Genomic DNA, 18217 nt, shown 5'->3' on the forward strand with positions numbered 1-18217 from the left:
CGAGGAGGTTGGACAACATCCCTCCGCACCCGGCCCCAGCCGGGACTGCATTTTTAACCCTTGTTTAGGATGCTGCATTTTTAACCCCTGGAGAGCTGTTGGGCCGGAACGTGGTGCCCCCCCCCCCCCAACCGGAGCGCGCACCGCCAGGAGGGTTGCCCGCAGGAACCGGTGCGGGGCAGTGGGTATGGGAATGGGTTTGCCACCCTGAGGCTAGTGGAGCCCCCCCCCACCTGCCGGCCTCTGCTGTCCATCCCAGGGTCCCAGGCGCGCTGGCTTCACTCTCAGGCCACTCTGTGGAGACGGCGCTGCCCAGTCCTGAGAGCACTGCCAGGGCTAGGGCAGGCTCCGCGGTGGTGGGCTTGGCGATGTGGGGAGAAACTGAGTCGGAGGAAGAAGGTGGGCCTCCTGGCAGCCCCCCTCTTGGGGGAGGGTTCTTGGGCCTTGCCATCAGGACCCAGATTTATCAGAGAGACTCTGGGAGCTTCCATGTTGCGAGGAGTTAAGAGGAAAGCAGAACTTAGGGTAGTGGAAAGAGTTCTGCTTCTCAGCCCGACCCCAAACCCCACGGGTGACCTTGACAGAGCCATTTGACTTTGGGCCTCAGTTTGGCTTTGGGCCTCAGTTCCGTCTGGTGTAATGTGAGGATGATATAGGGGTCCTAGTGGTGGAGCCGAGCCGCTGAGGAACCAGTGAGATGAAGTGGAGAACCACACCTCTCCAAGGCTCTGTCAGGGAAGAGTGCTACCACGTCGGCCTCGGCTGGGCAGTCCCTGCACCCAAGGCCAGACTCCACCCTTCCCAGCTGCCCAGTTGGCCCTCAGAACTGGGAGTTGGAGGCCAAAGTGGGAAGGACATCCTGCTGCAGTCAGAGAGGATTGGGCCAGATGGAGGGTCAGCAGTGGAGGTGGTGGGGGGAGCGGTTCTGGGCCCTCCTGATAAGCCAGTGGCTCCCCGTGGCCCCCCTGAGATCTGCCACAGGGCAGCATGTTTGTTCAGGGGCCTTGGGCTCAGCTCAAAACTTTGTCCTTGGCCCTGGTTCTGTGATTAGGAAGCACTGTGGGAAGATGAACTTGGGGGCTGAAAGGCTACTGCAGTTCTGGCTATTAGCAGAGCTGCTGAGACCCTAAGGAGCTGGGATGCTTAGTGCAGTGACATGATATAAATGTTATTCAGCTGAAGGGTTTATTAATGTTAAGTTTATTCATGTCAAAGACACAAGCAGGCCAGGGCAGAAGAGTAATGGATGGCCTGGATGAAGAGATGAGGGATGTGAGTTATAATAATAGCACTGAGGAGTGACTGGGCACCTCCCCCGAGTCTCTTTGTGAACACAAGTTCATGCATCCTGCCCAGGAGGTCTGCAAGGAAGGTGTGTTCAGCCTCCTTTAATAGAAGAACCTGAGGCTCAGAGAGGTCAAGTGACTTACCTAAGGTCACACAGCAAGTAAGTAGCAGAACTGGAGTTTGACCTCAGGTCTGTCTCAGGCTGTGGCCTGTGATGTTTCCCTTACTCCATACTGTTGAGCACTCTGGAAATTGGGGTGCTCCTATGGTGGAGGTCGCTGCTCAGAGTTCAGGGTCCTGGTAGGGGGTAGCCCATGAAGGTGGGTATTTACCTGTGGAGTGTTAAACGCATTGGCAAGCCTGGCATCCTGGTACCCAGTGCATTAGTCACTAATCTCCCCTCCCTCCCCACCAAGCCCTCCCCACCCTTGCCCGGTGTCCCTCTCCTGCTCTAACCACTGAGCCAGCTTTGGCTTAAGCCAGCTCAGGGGATTACATAAAATCCCCACCCTTAACCCTATCTTCGCTTCCCTTACCGGCCTTTGGACGGATGCAGTGGGAAGAGAAGGCCTGGAGGGAGAGTCCTGCCTGCTGAAAGAGGCTCCTCTCCATATCCTAGAAGAAACCACAGAGCTCTGGGAGTCTGGAGGTCCAGCCTCTAGTGCCAACTTGGGCACAGACAGGCTGTGTGGCCTTGGGTCAGTCACTTCCATCTCTGGGCCTCTGCTTGGCCATCTGTAAAATGCCGGAGTGGGTTCGGATAATCTTTAGGGTCCCTTCTGCTGAGCCTTGGGACAGCCTCAGCTCTAGGAAGGAAGTCCGCTCTGAGGCAGTTGAGCACCTGCTTCCCACATGGGAGGTCCCAGGTTCAGTTCCCCGTGCTTCCTAAAAACAAGCAACAGGTGAACAAACGATAGAACCAACTCAGGGGAGCCGATGTGGTTCGGTGGTTGAGCGCTGGCTTCCCACATGAGGTCCCAGGTTCGATCCCCAGCTCCAGTACATTAAAAAAAAAAAAAACAGAAAAAAGACTGTGAGCTATAATGTAGTACTTTGCAACCCCATTTGCTCTTCAGAGGCCCTGTGGAGCGGTCCCTGGCTGTTGGCTGTGCTATGACTAGAGGTGGGGCTTCTAGGTAAGGGAGCTGGTGGCCTCCAGGGACTGGGCTCCCCTGTTCCCAGGTGTGCCGTGTTAAGTTAGATGCCAGTGTGCTCGGGGTCTGTGCACAGAAACAAAGTACCCTGAGCAGCAGGAATGCCTGTTGCACCTCAGGAGGACCTAGGGGGGCGAATGTGAGGAAGGACGTAGACCCGGGGTGCCTGCACCCCCTCCCACCAACTGCCAATTCCAGGCCTGCGAACAGGGCCATCAGCTGGGCCCTGGCCCCGTTTCCAGCAGCTTAGCCTTCTCCTGCCTGCCCCAGCCCTGGCCCGGCTGAACCCACTGAGGGGAGCTCCTGGCTCCTGCTGCTGTGACCCTGCCCAGGTAACAGCACACCTTCATTTGGGTAAGGTCGCGTGTCTCTAGGGCCCCCCAGTGTGACTCCGAGGAGAGCAGAATGTGTGAGCAGTTAAATCACCCAGCCCTCTCCCTCGACAAATGAGGCAACTGAGGCCCAGGAAGTGGAAGTCGTGACTTACCCAAAGTCACCCAGCAAGTCTGAGGCCAGGAGGGGCTGGGACCTGGGTGCTCCTGACTCCTGGTCAGTGCTCTTTCCACGCGGCTGTCCTGACAAGGGAACTGTGGCTGAGCAGGGGCGGGTGTTTTGGCACCACTCCATTGCCCCCTGCCTCGCCCCTGCCTGTGCTCTGGGGTCCGGGTTTGCCGGTGCTGGGCAGCCTCTGCCCCTGCAGAAGCAGCACTCGGGGTCCAGGTATATACGAGTCCTTGCTGCACACAGAGTCAGATGGTGACCGGGAGATCTCAGGCCCTTCTGCCTTCAACTTCCCCACCCAGATTCTAGCCTACCCAGGAGACGTCTAGAGACCCAGACACTCCACTTCCCAGCTCCTCTGTCCTGGCTGGCTCCTACTGGAAGAAGGGGTGAGAATAGCCAGCGTCCCACGGAGCCTCGGTTAAAAGACCAGCCAGCTCCAAGACACTCGGGGGCGGAGAGTTCTGCCTTCCCTGCCCCCAGGCCCATGGTGCCTCCTCCTTCCTCTCAGTTCTTCCAGATAGCTGGCATCCATTCATTTATTCATTAGCCAGCCCCATGAGCACCTACTCTGGGCCAGGCTTGGTGCTAGGCAATAGGGACACAGATTGCACAAGCCACAGCGTTGCCACTCAGAACATTAGAGGAAGCTGGCACCCCGCGTCCTGAGTTAGGAGTCTCAAGGGCTAGTGGGTCAAAGTAGGAAAGTATGTCTTGCCTGCATACTCTAAGTGCTCAATAAATGCGGGCTCCCTTCTTCCTTCCTTCCTCCCTTTCCCTCTAGTCGATGAAGCTCACCCTCCAGCAAGGCTCTGGTCAGGTGCTGTCTTCCTGAGTGTGCCCAGAAGCTGTGTGTTCCCTTGCCCTGGAGCATCGCCGTCTTGGCACCTATGACAGCTCTTAGGGGCATCTGGGAAGGGCTGTGAGGCTCTCCAGGGCTCCAGGATCACCCCACCCTGTGGAGTCAGAGCAGACTTGAGCTTGGCTGGGTTGGGAGTGTGCCTGCGGGCTGGACTGAGAGCCTGGCAGCATCAGGCCCTGGCAGCTCAGCGATGGAGTGAGATTTTCCACTTCTCCACCAGGTCTGCTGGCCTGGGGCAGACACGGCTTCAGCCGCAGGCGGCGGCAGCAGCAGTCTCTGCTTCTGGGACTGGGGTGGCCCAGCTTCTGATTTGGATATGCCTGGCCACAAATTTGTCTATTGCCCAGAGATGAGAGAATGTGCAAATTCCCTCTGTGCCCAGCCCCCTCTCCTGATGAGCGCCGTTCCTTTCACTGTGAACCCCACAGGCTCAGGCCCGGGGACCTGGAGCAGCCCGCAGCCTGGGAAACTTAGAGCAGCTGCGCGGAGCAGGCCCTGCCAGGGAAAGACAGATGCAGATCCAGTGGCTTCCGCATGAAAAGAAGCTGTTTAGAATAAGCATCTCCTTTGTGGGCTCGGAGTGTGGGACCAGCTGCGAAGAAGCACAAGTAGAGTGGGGGTGGGGGAGTGGGGGAGGGGCTGCCACCGCCCTTCCCTTCCTCACCGCCCCGTCTCCACCCCACAGAGGCCCCCCCGGGGGGACTTGGTAATTGGTTTCTGGCTGGCACCCTCTTTCCAATTAATTAACACAACGATGGGAGCTGCTCACATTTGCCTAGGTTCAGTGGTTCCAGAGTGGGGAGGGTACCCTCTTTTTATAGATGAATAAACAGAGTCCCCCGTTTTCACATTGAAAAGGCTCTGGCCTTTTCAATATGATCATAAAATCGTCCACATCCTGTGAAGGGTAATCAGCCCCATTATGATGATAATAACAGTTATTAAGCAGGCCTTGGATGTGCATGGTTGCATTTACTCCGTGCAACGATGAGGTGGATTCTGTTATCATCCCATTTTCCAGAGGAGGAAATTGAGGTTTAGAGGGGCTCAGGAATTGCTGGAGGTCATACCTGGGGGAGGGGAAACGGAGGGGGGTGGCTAACTCCAGAGAACACAGTCCTTAAACTTGCCAGCTTGCTGTCCTTTGCACACTCCCACTCTGCCCCGTGGCCCTGGTACCAAGGAGATACCTGACAAACGCTGGCTTCCTGGAGGGTGGCACCTGTGCATGGGCCCTGCTTAGACTTTTCCGTGGCCTTTGCTGGAACCTGGAGCTGGGAACCATGTAAATAATTTGAGGAAGGGTGCTGGGTGAGGAGGGTACCCTGCCCGTTTTATCTAAAGTCAGACTGTGTTGCTTAAGTTAGCCCAGGGGCAGAACAGGTATGACCGAGGCAGAGCTGCCTTGTCCATTTCTATGAAACTAGCTTTGTGCAGGGCAAGCAGGCAGTCCTTACCACAACTGGCCTTCTCTAGAGATGGCCCCTACTTCCAGCGGGTGCTGGTGGGTAAGGATGCTGAAGCTGTGTCGTTTACTTGCTGTGTGTCTTTGGGCCAGTTGCCTAACCCCTCTGAACTTCTATTTCCCCATCCATTAATTGGGCTCTATCATAATACTACCTAATAGGGTTATTGTAAAGATCAAATGAGCTGATCCATGTGAGGCACTTCTCACATGCCTGGCAGTTAGTGTTAGCTGTTAATATCAGGAAGACAGAAAATTAAGCAAATGCTTACAATGAGTGCACTGGGGGTTATGAAATGAGAAGTACAGCAAGCTCTGGGAGTAATAGCAGGAGACCTGACCTAGTCGGGGGGGCCAGGAAGTGACTTTCAAGCTGAGTCGTGAAGGATGCGTAGGAGGTGGCAGGAGGAAGGAGGGGAGCTGAGGAGGGGTCAGAGGCAGAGGGGAAAAGCAAGGGCAAAGGTTTCAAGTCAAGCACAGTCCCGCACCGTGGCTGCTTCCTGCGTGCCAGGCCTTGAGGCGAGCACGGCGCAGGGGTTACGGAATCCTCAGAGTCCCTCCACGGCGAGGGTCACTGATTGGAACCCCTACGTTGCGGATGAGGGTATGGACACACAGAGGCCAGGGAACCTGCATGGGGCCGCCGGGCAGGCGGAGTGGAGGCCGCTCAGGATGGGGAGGGTGGCTGGCCCTGGGCCGCGTCCCGCACTGACCACGCAGGGGGCATGTGCAGGTGCCACGGTCAGTCTCCCGGCCCCTCCGCTGCCTGCCTCAGCTCCCCTGAGCTGTGGGCGGGAGGGCAGAGGCCCTCCTGGCTTGCACGCAGCGCCGGGAAGGGTTGTTTATTGGTATGTTTTAACTGGGCCTGATTACGGCCATTTTTGTTCTTTAGATCTTTACGCTTATCTGGTTTGGGCCTTTAAAGAAAAATGATAGGGATATATAAGAGATTATGTTAAAAATCTCTTAGGTCAGAGCTGATGTGGCTCCAGCCGCTGAGCGCCTGCTTCCCACATGGGAGGTCCTGGGTTCGGTCCTCAGTGCCTCCTAAAACAAAACAAAACAAATGATAAACAACTCAGGTGAGCTGATGTGGCTCAGTGGGTGATCGCTGGCTTCCCACATATGAGGTCCCGGGCTCAATCCCCGGCCCCCGTACCTCAAAAAAAAGAAAAGCCTCTTAGGTGCCTGCAGTTTCATCTCTGCTCGGCTGGAGCTCGGAGTGGCAGATGTTTTACATGATGTTCCCACCACAGGCTGAACCTTCCAGGAGCCCTGCCTGAGACGAATGGTAACACCCCTGGAGGCGCTGGCGCCCTAGAGAGGGGGCTCTGCAGAGACTCGCTCTGGGCGGTGCTCGTGCTAAGCCCTGGGAAGAAGCCGCAGGCTCCACGTTCACGAGATGCCTTCTGAGGTCATCGGGTCCAGCCCTCTGCCTCCAGGCACTCCACACTTCCTAGGAATATGACAATGACTCCTGATCTTCGTTTAGATTAGTTTAATAAATACTAATTGAGTGCCTGCTGTTGTCCCAGTCTTCACTGGGTGCTGGGACCCTGCCCTCAAGAAACCCACAGTGTAATAAATAACAACCACAATTACAGAAGCAGCCAACCTTCTAGAGCGCTCGGTATTAAAAAGTGAATTAACTCATTTAGTCTCATGACTAGCTCCGAGGTTGTCCTTCCTATAATGGCAGAAACAGAGGCCCAGACAGGGAGGGGACTTAGCAAGGCCACACAGGCCATCAGGGCTGAGCCTGCCTCTCTGTCATGCTGGGGGGAATGACCTGGAAATATGTGGTGAGGGACCTGCAGTCTGGTTGCCTCTGCTCCTTACTGTGTGGCCTTGGGCTAATTGCTCAATGTCTTTGAACCTCTGTTTTCTCTTCTGTGAAAATGGAGTTAGCACTCAACCTCATTGGGGTGTTGCAATAAAAAAGTAATATGGAAAGGTGTAAGAAGGCGCTTGGTAGATGTCACGCAATGGGGTAGTTTATAGCCCTTTCCCCATGCCCCCCACCAAGGTTTCCTGGCCTCCAGAGTTAGGCGGTTCCATCAAGAGCTAGCCCACTTCTCTCGTGCTGTAATCCTGACTTTGGAATCAATTTGTACTCTGTTGATGGAGAAGAAAAGTTTGTCTCTTCCAAACAGCGTGTCTTTGTTTTCACTCTGTCAGACTAGTTTGGTGCAGATGAAAGTTACTTTTTTCTTCCTGTTCTATTTTGACTCTCTTAATATGATTGTGACAAATAATCTGTCTCTAAAAATGTGTTGTGCTGCTTTCATTTGAAAAGTGAGCCTCAAAAGGCATCTACATCTTCATCTGGATCACCCTGGTTCCCTGCAGGCCAGAGCTCTGTGGGGAGAGCAGAGGGCGCCCCAAGCACAGCCCACCCAGAGTTCCTAGGCAGAGAAGCCAGTCCCCGAATGCATCCGGAGGCTCCTGGCGTTTATGGAAAGAAGTAACCTTTGCTAACCTGAGGCATTTGCTACAAACCACTTAAACACCTGGAATTTCATTTCAGAATTAACAGCTGTATAACCTGGAGCGAGTGGAATTTCCAGGACGTGGAACAGCTGATGGAAAGAAAGGTGTTGGTGAAAGGGGACAAAGGGATAGAATTCCTGGATTTTTTGTTTAACTTTGTAAAGAAAATGCTGTTTATGTTTGCCCTGCAGGCCGCCAGGTGAAAGAGTGGCTAGCAGGAATGCACGGGAAATTTGGGATTATGAGAAATTTGGAATTCTGGGAAAGGGGATTTCTAAAGACCTGAGGGGTCATCTGATAACTTTTTAAAAAATCGCAAATCTGTCTTCTAAAGGCCCTGAGCCTGTCTTCCTGCCTTAGTCATGACAATAGCTGGGAACAAGCTCCAGTTGTTGCAGATTGAGGCGACTTCAGGACCCGAATTGTCCTGTGAAACTGGCCTTCGCAGGGTCTGGATCGACGTTAATTTCCCTGTCCTCGGAACGCCGAAGCACCCAGTCTCCACTCTACCAGCCGGCAGGTGAAGACCGAAAACTCCTGTTGTCTGCTGGTTGTTCTGTGAGCCTGACGTCACTCCCTAACTTGACTGTGAGCTGGCTGAGGCCAGGGATCATGTCTGAATCTCTTTAGTGCTTCCCTCAGCATTCAGCAAAGGGCTGTGCACACTAATTAGGGTGTGGGCACACCCACAGAAGATTGTGCAGGATTTGGAACAAGCCTAAAATATTCCCCGGATGCTCTTCGTGGGGCTAAATCCCTTCTCTTGTAGAGTGATGGGCTGTCAGAGCTGGAAGGAGCAAACTGAGGCCCCAGGAGGTGTGCCCACAGGGTCCCAGCTAGGATGTGGCCCAGTGGGGACTGCTGGCCCACACCACTGAAGGGCAGGCTCAGGTGGGGAGGGTTTCAGCCAGGGAGTTCTAGGCTTCCATTAGCTGCCTGATGTCTGGCAGGCCAAGCGAGGATTATTCAAAAGCGGGGGCTTGGGGAAAGTTCCAGAAAGGAGTCCGAGGCCTCAGCTGCGCTTGGACAGGAGGGGCTTGGTTCCCTAGGCGACCAGGCAGGACGGCCCCGCCCGGGCCTGGCAATGGCACAGGCTGTCTCTGCTCCCGCGTGCCCGTCGTGCCTGGCCCCTGCCCCAGGCTCCACGGCCGTGAAACCGCACTCCCACCTGGAAGCCGCCCCCCCCCCCCGGCACCCCAGGCTGCGGGCAAGCCTTCGCTCCTTTGTTTCTCCGAAACCATTAGAAGGGCCGCTGAGTGGGGAGCCCGGGTTGCTAAGAGCCGTTCCTCTGGCCAGACCTTATCACGAGCTTGAGAAGTCTCAGGCAATGTTATCCCTGAAACTCTGGCTTGGAGGGAGAGGGGGGGTGGAGGGAAGGGGAGAGGGGGCTCAGGAGCCACAAACAAAGCCGGCCCTCTGCGGGCCTCCGAGGACCAGAGGGCTCCTGCCAGCTGTGGGAACTGAAGCTCTGTGGGTCTTTGCCTTAGAAAAGCAGCAGGAATGACACCGCCCTGCTGAGCCTGCCCCCGGCTCAGCACTGCACCCATTATCTCATGTACGCCCATACCTTATTTATTATCCCACTTTAGGGCCAGGGAAACTGAGGCTCAGAGAAGATGGCACTTGCTCTGGTTCACTCAGGGGGAGCGTACCCCTAATATGTCGGATGGTCCAGCCATGCTGACACAGCCAGCGCGGCAGTAGCGGACTGGTCACAGTGTGTGTGTGCACTCACGTGTGTTTCGATAGAATGCCTTCCAAGTCACACTGCCTAAAGCCCCCTCCTCAGTTCCTCTGGGCCTTCTAGATGCTATTAAATTATAAATTCCCCTGGGAGGGGTAATGCCTTAAGTGGTTGTCCTTTGCCTGGGCCCAGCCTGCCTTAAGCAGGACCCTATTGTAATGAGGCTTAGGAGAGGTCCTGGGTGGGGGGAGAGCTGGCCGCTGCGAGCCAGCGTTGCCAGGGCAATGGGGCTGGGGTGGGAGGATGCCAGCCGGATTCTGTGTGCTTCTCCACCCCGGCTGCGCTGCTCTAACCACTGCCCACCTTCTCCCCACCCCCGGCCCAATCAAATGAGGCCCTAGATTCATTCAAAAAACATCTGCTGAGCACTTGCATGCCAGGTGCTAGGTGGGCGGCCCCGAAGGTGCCGAGATGAACCAAAGCAGTCCCTCTGCTCAGGGGCGTCCTGGGCTAGTGGGCAGCTCAGAAGAACCCACGGGCTGCAGGCTGTTGGAGAAAGGGCCTGGGGACGGGGGCACGGAGGACAGCGACAGAGGCTTGAACACAGAATCGCGAACGATGAGGAGCAGGGCTGGGAGCTCTTAGCTCCTCCTTCTAGGATGAGTGGACAGCAGCAGACCATGCCAGGGGCAAGGCGTTCCAGGTGGAGGAGCAGCGTGAACAGAGGTGTGCGAGGAGAAACGGTGTGGCTCACTCTAGGAGAGACAGGAGTTCGAGAGTCCCTGCTGCTGGGCTGGGAAGGCCGGAGCGGCAGGCGGGAGCCTGGAGAACTCTGAATGCCAGGCCGAGGAGCCAGAGCTTCATCCCGTGTGGGTGCTGGGAGTCCCGGAGCTGGGAGGAGAGACATGGCCCGAGGTGTATTCTGGGTGGTCTGCCCTGGCCCGTGTTGCTCTTGATGCAGAGAGGTGAGGTGGGGTGCCCCCACACTGGATTTCCCGCAGGTGCCTCCCTAAGCCTGAGAACGGAGCGCCGCACGTGCCCCTCTCCCCCACCAGGATACCGTGGCTGGGGTCAGGCCATGGCACTCGCCTTTCCTGTCTGCCTGGAGCTGCTGGAAAGGTTAGACCTAGGGGACTGAGAAGGCAGAAGGGGGCAGAGGGCCAGAGTCTCCTTCTAGGGAGACCTGGCTTTAATAAGGTGAAAAGAGCACTGGAATGGGAGTCCAGGGGCTCCCGCCTGCCCCTGCCCCCAGCGCTGATATTTCCTGGCTGTCCCATTTGGTCACTTTCCCTTCTGGCTGGCCTCAGTTTGCCCAGCTGTCTTAGGGTACTGCCACCCGTGAGCGCCTGGGTGCAGGGGTGAGCTTATGGGCGTGAGCACGTGCTGGCCCCCACTCCCACCCCTGCTACCTTTGTGGCCCTCGGTACCTCCTATCAGAGTGTGAGTGATTTGGGCACCACTTCTCTCTCCTGCTGGAATGTAATTTCCCAGAGGGCTGGCAGGGCCTCCCTGTCCCCTGTGCCTCCCTCAGGGTGCCTGAGGGGATTCGTTGGTGTTGAGGCCAGCCGGCTGCCGGAGGGTGGAGAGCCATTTCACCTGGCACCTGTGCGGCCCTTCCTGCCCCAGGTGCTCAGGATGAGATCTCGCCACAGGCTCTCCACTGGGTTCTGAGTGGCAGCCCAGGTAGGAAGAGCAGCAGAGGTGTCCCGAGGCCATGGGCTCCCCGTGAGGGTGAGGCTGGGGTAAGTGCTCAGGCTTCCTCACTGGTGGGGAGAGGGGCTGCCGTTTTCTCTCGTCTCCCTGCAGTGCCAGCCTTGGGCACTCTCAGAGCCAGCCTGTGACAGCTGCTGCCCAGCCACCCACGCTGCCCCACCGTCCTCCCTTCCCAGCATCTTCTTCTGAGCCGTGCTCTCCAAAACACATCCTCTCTCTCTCGCCCTCCCTCCATCCCCCCCTCCCTCCACCCTCCATGCTCCCTCCCTCCTCCCTCCTTCCCTGGCAGTCAGGAGTTGTGAAAATTTCAGGAAGGTTGGAGGCTGAGGACAGGGCTCCAGTGGCTTGGAGCAAGCCCTTCGTGTTTATTCCCTTGCATCTGAAGGCGACTTTTTGAGTTGGCCTCTTCCATGCCTCTTGACCCAACCTCACTGGAGCCAATTCTGCCTCCATCAGCAGAGGAGCCCATCTCTGATGAAAATTCTATCCAGCTTTCAGCAGTTACCTGGGGTGGGGTGGGGGTGGAGGGGAGTATTAACGAGGATGGGGCACCAAGGAACCTTCTGGAGTGATGGTGCTTACATGGATGTATACATAGGTAAAAATTTATCAAACTGAGCACTGAAGATCTTTATCGCGCAATTTTTAAAAATTGATGAAACATGGAAGGACTAGTATGTATGAACTTACATGAAATATCTAGAGAAGCAAATTCATGGAGACAGAAAAGCAGGTACAGGTTATCAGGGGCTGAGGCAAAGGGAGATGTTTAGGGAGATTATAAAGTTTTAATAACAGAAAGTGGCAATGGTAGTTTAACATTGTAAATGCTTTAATGCTCCTGAATTGTACACTTAAACATGGCCAAAATGACAAAATTTTTAAAAAAATATATTTTATTGAACATTTTTAAAAAAGATTTATTTATTTATGTATTTCTCTCCCCTTACCCCCCCACCCCCCAGTTGTCTGTTCTCTGTTGTCTATTTGCGTCTTCTTCTTTGTCCGCTTCTGTTGTTGTCAGCGGCACAGGAATCTGTTTCTTTTTGTTGCGTCATCTTGTTGTGTCAGCTCTCCGTGTGGGTGGCGCCATTCCTGGGCAGGCTGCACTTTCTTTCGCACTGGGAGGCTCTCCTTATGGGGCGCACTCCTTGCGCATGGGGCTCCTCTACGCGGGGGACACCCCTGCTTGGCAGGGCACTCCCTGCGCGCATCAGCACTGCGCATGGGCCAGCTCCACACGGGTTAAGGAGGCCCGGGGTTTGAACCGCAGACCTCCCATGTGGTAGACGGACGCCCTAACCACTGGGCCAAGTCTGCGGCCAAAATGACAAATTTTATGTTAAATACCATGTTTTTTTAAAAAAGATAGATAGGTAGGGAGGTAGGTACATAGCTAACTAGCTAGATAAATAGAAAGAAAAGGACCCTTCCAGCTCTTTGGTTCAAGCTCCACCTCTCTCCCTCCATTCGTATGTTCATTGACTCTACAAATATTTGTTTGTGCTCCAGGCAGCACAGGCTTGTGGAGGTGAAGGAGACTCAGAGGTGCAGAACCTTCCGTGGCTCCCGATTGCCCACAGTGTTTGTTCTCAGCTCTGGCTGCAGATCTGGCTGCAGTTTTAAGGCCTGTCCCCTAGCCAGCTTCATTGACGCGTCACCTGTGAAGACTCTGCACATGGCCCTGTGCTCAGGAGGGCCCCACACTGGGTTTAACGCTCTGATCTCACTGTCTTGAAATTCTTAATACTTTCTGAACAAGGGCCCTGCATTTTTATTTTGCACTAGGCTGTGGCAATTATGTAATTGGTCCCCCCGTCCTCCTTCCCCCAGAACAATAAAATCTCTGGGAGATGGGGCTCAGGACATTTTACAAGCTGAGCTTCCTTTCTGTAGCAGCTGTGCCCAGCGGCGGCCCGCACCTGGGACACTTGGCTGAAACGGACGCTGGAGCCTGCTGTCTGGAAGCTTGTAACTGAGTTGGAAGGATGAGCTCTCATGCGTGGATGTTGGCGGGAGCAGTGCCTGGGCAGTGGTGGCGTTGAGTGATGAGGGAGGAGGGGTGGAATGGTCAAGGGAGGCTTCGTGGAGGAGGTGGCATGTGCAAGACAAGAGAAGGGGAGAGGAGAAAGGGCAAAAGGAAAAAAACCCTTAGGAAGGGGAAGAAGACCTCACTGGGGGCAGCGGGAACCAGTCTGTCTGCAATGTGGAGTGTGCCTTGAGAAGCAGAGGGAGATGTGGTTAGGAAGCTGGGGTGGGGCTAGATTGGGGAGGACAGGAAATGGCAATCTGAGAAGCCAAAATCCTGTCTGCAGTGGGGAGCCACTGAATGTTCCGGACCTAAAGATAACCTGCTCCCTGAACTTTTGCGTGCATAAACAAAAGGGGTGTCTGTGGCTGATCTAGAGGGGATTGGCTCTGTCGGGGTTGCTGGGTTTTCCAGCCAGAACCCTGGTCACCTGTTCTGAGAGGCTCTGCGATCTCTTCCCTGTGGGTGGAGCCTGTTTGTGCAGGTCTTGGGCAGTAACAACTGAAGCATCCCGAGAAACAACAGGTGCTGAACAGACCCATTCCCTCCCATTTCTAGGGAGAGAAGCTGCGGATGAGTGGGTGTGGGGCCTTCGGGGAAGTCTAGGCTTCTGCCCTCCGGGTCTCACCACGGTCCTCAGCCCTGACAAGCAGCCTTGGCAAGGAGGAGTCTGTCCGTGCCTCTTGTCCCCCCCCAGCCTGGTGGATCTGCCTGGGGTAGAGGAGCCCCTGCTTCTGAGTAGTCAGCAGCAGGTCGGAGGCAGATCTGCTTGTTTCTTATTCTCCTGAAATATTTACGCAGGAAGATGAGAAAGGGGTTCTATTTATTGAGCACATCCTCCAAGAAAGAAGCCACAGGGAGCCGGCTGCTTCCCGTGTCTGAGAGCCAGTGTGCAGAGATGGAATTTCTTTGGGTTTGAAGCCAGACAGAGCCTGTGTGCAGAAAGAAGGGGGGTGAGATTTCTGGCGGGGACAGAAGCCCTCTGAAACTCCCACTTCCAATCTTAGGAAATCAGCACACACTTTCCTGACGACTCCCAATAATAATAACTGAAAGATCAGCCTAATTCCTAGTCTGGGCTCTGCTTCTGTTAATAACATGCTGTGTGACCTCAGACAAGTGGCTTAACCTTTCTGGATCTTTATTTCCAACTCTGCAAAGAGGAGATATCAACCCAGTTCTGCCTGACTCATGAGAGTGGAGAGTCCCATGAGCAGTGAAGTGGGTTTACTCTGAGGCAGTGGAGGGGACATGGGAAGCCCTGCCCCAGGCAAAGTCCCAGCTATTCAGTGACCATGGCTAGAGAACTGGTTGGGGGCAGGACTGAAGGGCGCAGCCTTTGTGGAGCCGCCAACCCAGCTAGCAGCCTCTGTGCGGTCAGGCCAGGGGGTCCTGTCAGCCTTGTCTTGGGAGCGCTTCTTTTGCCAGGCCGGCCCCACCTCCTTCCTTCTCCGGCGGAGCCTGCTGTCCCCTGTCCCTGAGAATGCTTGCAGGATTTCCTCCCAGGAAGGGGACAGGGGTGTCCGGTTTACATCCCCGGGAGGCACAGGCACTAGGGAGCAGGGCAGCACTTTCTCCTGACAATGGAGCAGGCTTCCTCTTCAGATGTGAGAGCTGGTGGCTCCGTGCCCCGAGAGCCGCGTGGCAGAGCTCGGATCACCTGCTGTCCCTGCCCGGGGGCTCGGGGCCTCTGCTCCCAGGCGGGCGGCTCCGCCGGGCTCGAGGGGCTTCCCCAGGGCTGGGGTGATGTTCTCAGCTCCACGCCTGGCCTGCTCTTCCTGTTTCCCACAGTGGCCCTCGTGAGTGCTAACAGTTACTAGAAGGTATTATATGAGAACAATCCAAATCGTAATGCAAACGACCATCCACCAAGCCCCCGCCTCCTGCCAGGCTCTGCACTGGCTTTGGGGGACACCCAGAGGAGAAGGGTCTTTCCAGCCTCTAAGGAAGCTGAATCGTGCCCGGGAGGCAGACCCACCAGCAGATGATGGTGATGTGATTGGTTCAGGGCTGAAGGCAAGTGTTTCCCACGGTGGGAGCACTGGGAGGGCTGGGAACGGCTTCAGAGAGGGGGTGGGGGTGGAGTTCGGCTTTGAAGCATAAGCGGGATTTTGAGGGAAGTGGGTGGAGGAGGGGAGGCCCAGCAGGGGTAATGGCAAGGGCAGTGGTTGCTCCCCGGGGTGTCCCGGAGACACGAGGTTTTCAGGGAGATTCGACCAATGGGGCCAGGGATTGGGAAGGGCGGGGGGCGCGGGGGAGGGGGGCTAGTGAGGAGGTTAAGAGGGAGGCTGGAGCTAGTTGTGCAGGAGGACATTGGGGTGTCCACAAAGAGATGTGATCAAATCATTAGATCCCACGGCAGTGAGTAGTCATTCCGCACTTCACGTACCTGCCAGCAGTCCAGGCGACTGGGACACTTCCATGTCAGTGAACAAAACAGAAAAAGTAAAACACAAAACAAAACGTCCCTGCCCTCAGGGGGCACGTGGTTGAGGGTGGGAAGACAAGACAGAACACAAATATGAACGTGCAGTGATGGCAAATGCGATCAAGAACGACAAAGTGGTGGGAGGCCGTGCGGTTGCCAGGGCTGTCGGGGAGTCTGCTCTGATAAGGGCACCTGGGGCCAGGCGGAAAGGAGGAGGGGCGGAGGCCTGCGGGATCCTGCAGGGAGGTGCTTGTGGCGGCAAGGCCGGCAAGGCCAAAGGCTCCCAGGAGGAGCACTGACCTTCAAGGCGCAGCCGGGAGGGCCCTGTGCCCAGGGCAGTGTGAGGGGAGAGGGCAGGAAGAGGTGATTTAGGAGGGAGCTGGACCTCCACACCCCCGCCAGGCTGGCACGTGCCTCCTGCCCACTAAACGTTTGTTGACTGACTGTTTTACAGTGACCGCTCAAGAAGCGGGGGCGGGGGGGGGGGGGAACAGAGGAGAGGGGAGCAAGGCGGGAGCCTGGCGTGAAGTCGAGATGATGAAGGGCTGAGCCAGAGCAGCGGTGGGGGCAGGGGGAGGACGCAGCTCCAGGTCTTGGTGAGGGCGTGGGTGTGGAAGGCGAGGGTCGCGCCAGCCTGGGGCGAGAGTGATCCTGGAGCTCCTGGGGGAAGGGCTGGGCGCGCGAACCCCGGGGGTGCCGCAGGGCTGCCCACACCCCCTTCCCACAGACCCCCCCGAGCCAGCCTGGCCCCCGGACCTGGGGTCTGCGGACCAAATCTAGAGCCTCCCGTCCCAAATGCCCCAAACTGGGCCGAGTCCTCCCGCAGGGCCAGCAGGACTTGGTGGAAGGCCTCAGGGGCTGCCCTCCCCTGCCTGCCTCACCTCGCATCCAACCTCATTAGTATTTTGAGCAGAAGCATATTTTTTTCCTGCAGGGAACTGGTGCACTGCTCATTTCAAATTGAGTAAAACCAAAGAGCAATTAAGAGGGGCAGCCTTTTCGGGTCAAGGAGAGATGATAAGAGCGAAGCAGCTTAGCTGCTCGCCTGGTTGCTTGGTGTGCCTTTTCGGGGCTGACCTGGTTTGGGAGGTGGCAGGGAAGGGAGATGCTGCAGGATTTAAATTCACCAATAACAGAATACTAATGATTAGGGTAGAAATTACAGCCCCCATTTATTGAGTGCTTATCACATTTTAGAATTGTATAAAATGTTTCACATTCAGCCCATATAACCCTAACAACAACCTGTGCGGCACAGGGAGGGTGGTTCTACTATTATTTCCATTTTGCACATCAGGAAACTGTGGCTCAGAGAGGTTAAGTAATGTGCTTAAGGTCAAACAGCAAGTAAACTGAAATGGAATCAGGGCTCTATCCCAGCACTGACACTGGAACCCGTGCCCTTAAATGCCTGACTTTTTTGCTTCTCAAAAGCTTTGCATTTATTTAGTCATAGCTTTTCTTTCATTTCTATTTTCCTCCCATCAAAGAAAGAAAAAAGAAAAGGAAAACTGGTCATTCTGGATGTCCACTCAACCAAGATGGTAAGTGTAAGAGTCTCCAAAGTACTGTTCCCTTCCCCATCTCCCATCCACCTCCAGTATCTTTTAACAACTAGCAAAGACTGGCACAGCCAACTTCTTTGGAACTCCAGAAAACAGTTAATGGGTTGCAGTAACTGGGCAAGTGCCAAATCAAGGAAACAGTTTAAAAATGGCAAAAGGTGCTATAACTCAACAACAAAAAGACAACCCAATTAAAAAATGGGCAAAAGACTTGAGTAGACATTTCTCTAAAGAGGATATACAAATGGCCAAAAAGCACATGACAAGATACTCAACATCATTAGCCATCAGAGAAATGCAAATCAAAACCACAATGAGACAGCTTCATACCCACTTTTTAAAAATGGCTACTGTTGAAAAATGGATAAGTATGAATGTTGGAGAGGATGTGGAGAAATAGGAACACTCATTCATTATTGGAAATGTAAAATGGTATCAAACTATGGAAGATAGTTTGGCAGTTCCTCAGAAAGTTAAGTATAGGATTATCATATGACCTAGCAATCCCACTTCTAGGGATAGACCCCAAAATAGTCAAAAGAGACTCAGGTATTTGCACACTGATGTTCACAGTAAGCAAAAGGTGGAAGCAACCCAAGCATCCATCAACCAGTGAGTGGATAAAGTGTGGTACATGTGCACAATGAAATATTACTCAGCCATAAAAAGGAATCCCATTCTGATACATGCAACAACATGGATGAACCTTGAAGGTATCGTGTGGAGTGAAAAACGACAGATACAAAAGGACAAATATTGTGTGATCTCACTTATATGAAACAATTAGAATAAGCAAACTCATAGAGTCGGAAACTAAACTATAGGTTACCAAAGGACAAGGTGGGGGTCGAGAATGGGAATTAATGCTTAATTGTTTAATGGATGAATTGGGTTAATGGAAAAGTTTTGGTAATTGGTGGTAGCAATGGTAACACAGCATTGTGAATGTAATTAACATCACTGAATTATATATTTGAATGTGGTTAAAAGAAGGACATTTTGATTGTTTATCTTATGTACTACTAGAATAAAAAGTTAA

General features: G+C 54.6%; 1 protein-coding gene and 1 long non-coding RNA gene across 4 annotated transcripts in view; one reads left to right on the forward strand and one right to left on the reverse strand.

The window, feature by feature from the left end:
• Nucleotides 1-18217, forward strand: part of CORO2B (coronin 2B) — a 170046-nt gene that overhangs the window by 310 nt on the left and 151519 nt on the right. Inside the window, exon 2 of one of the 3 annotated variants that reach the window (XM_058294403.1) lies at nt 17104-17157. The exons of the other annotated variants lie outside the window; for them this stretch is intronic. Within the exon in view, the coding sequence (XP_058150386.1) occupies nt 17104-17157 (54 nt within the window). The remainder of the gene's footprint in view (nt 1-17103; nt 17158-18217) is intronic. 3 annotated transcript variants of the gene reach the window in all.
• On the reverse strand, nt 151-3434 carry LOC131278028 (uncharacterized). Its single transcript, XR_009185137.2, has 3 exons — nt 2929-3434; nt 1824-1902; nt 151-1619 (listed from the first exon to the last, which is right to left on the reverse strand). It is a non-coding gene; the product is annotated as an uncharacterized lncRNA (long non-coding RNA).

This window comes from Dasypus novemcinctus, chromosome 3, assembly GCF_030445035.2.
Source record: "Dasypus novemcinctus isolate mDasNov1 chromosome 3, mDasNov1.1.hap2, whole genome shotgun sequence".
NCBI classification, from domain to species: Eukaryota; Metazoa; Chordata; class Mammalia; order Cingulata; family Dasypodidae; genus Dasypus; species Dasypus novemcinctus.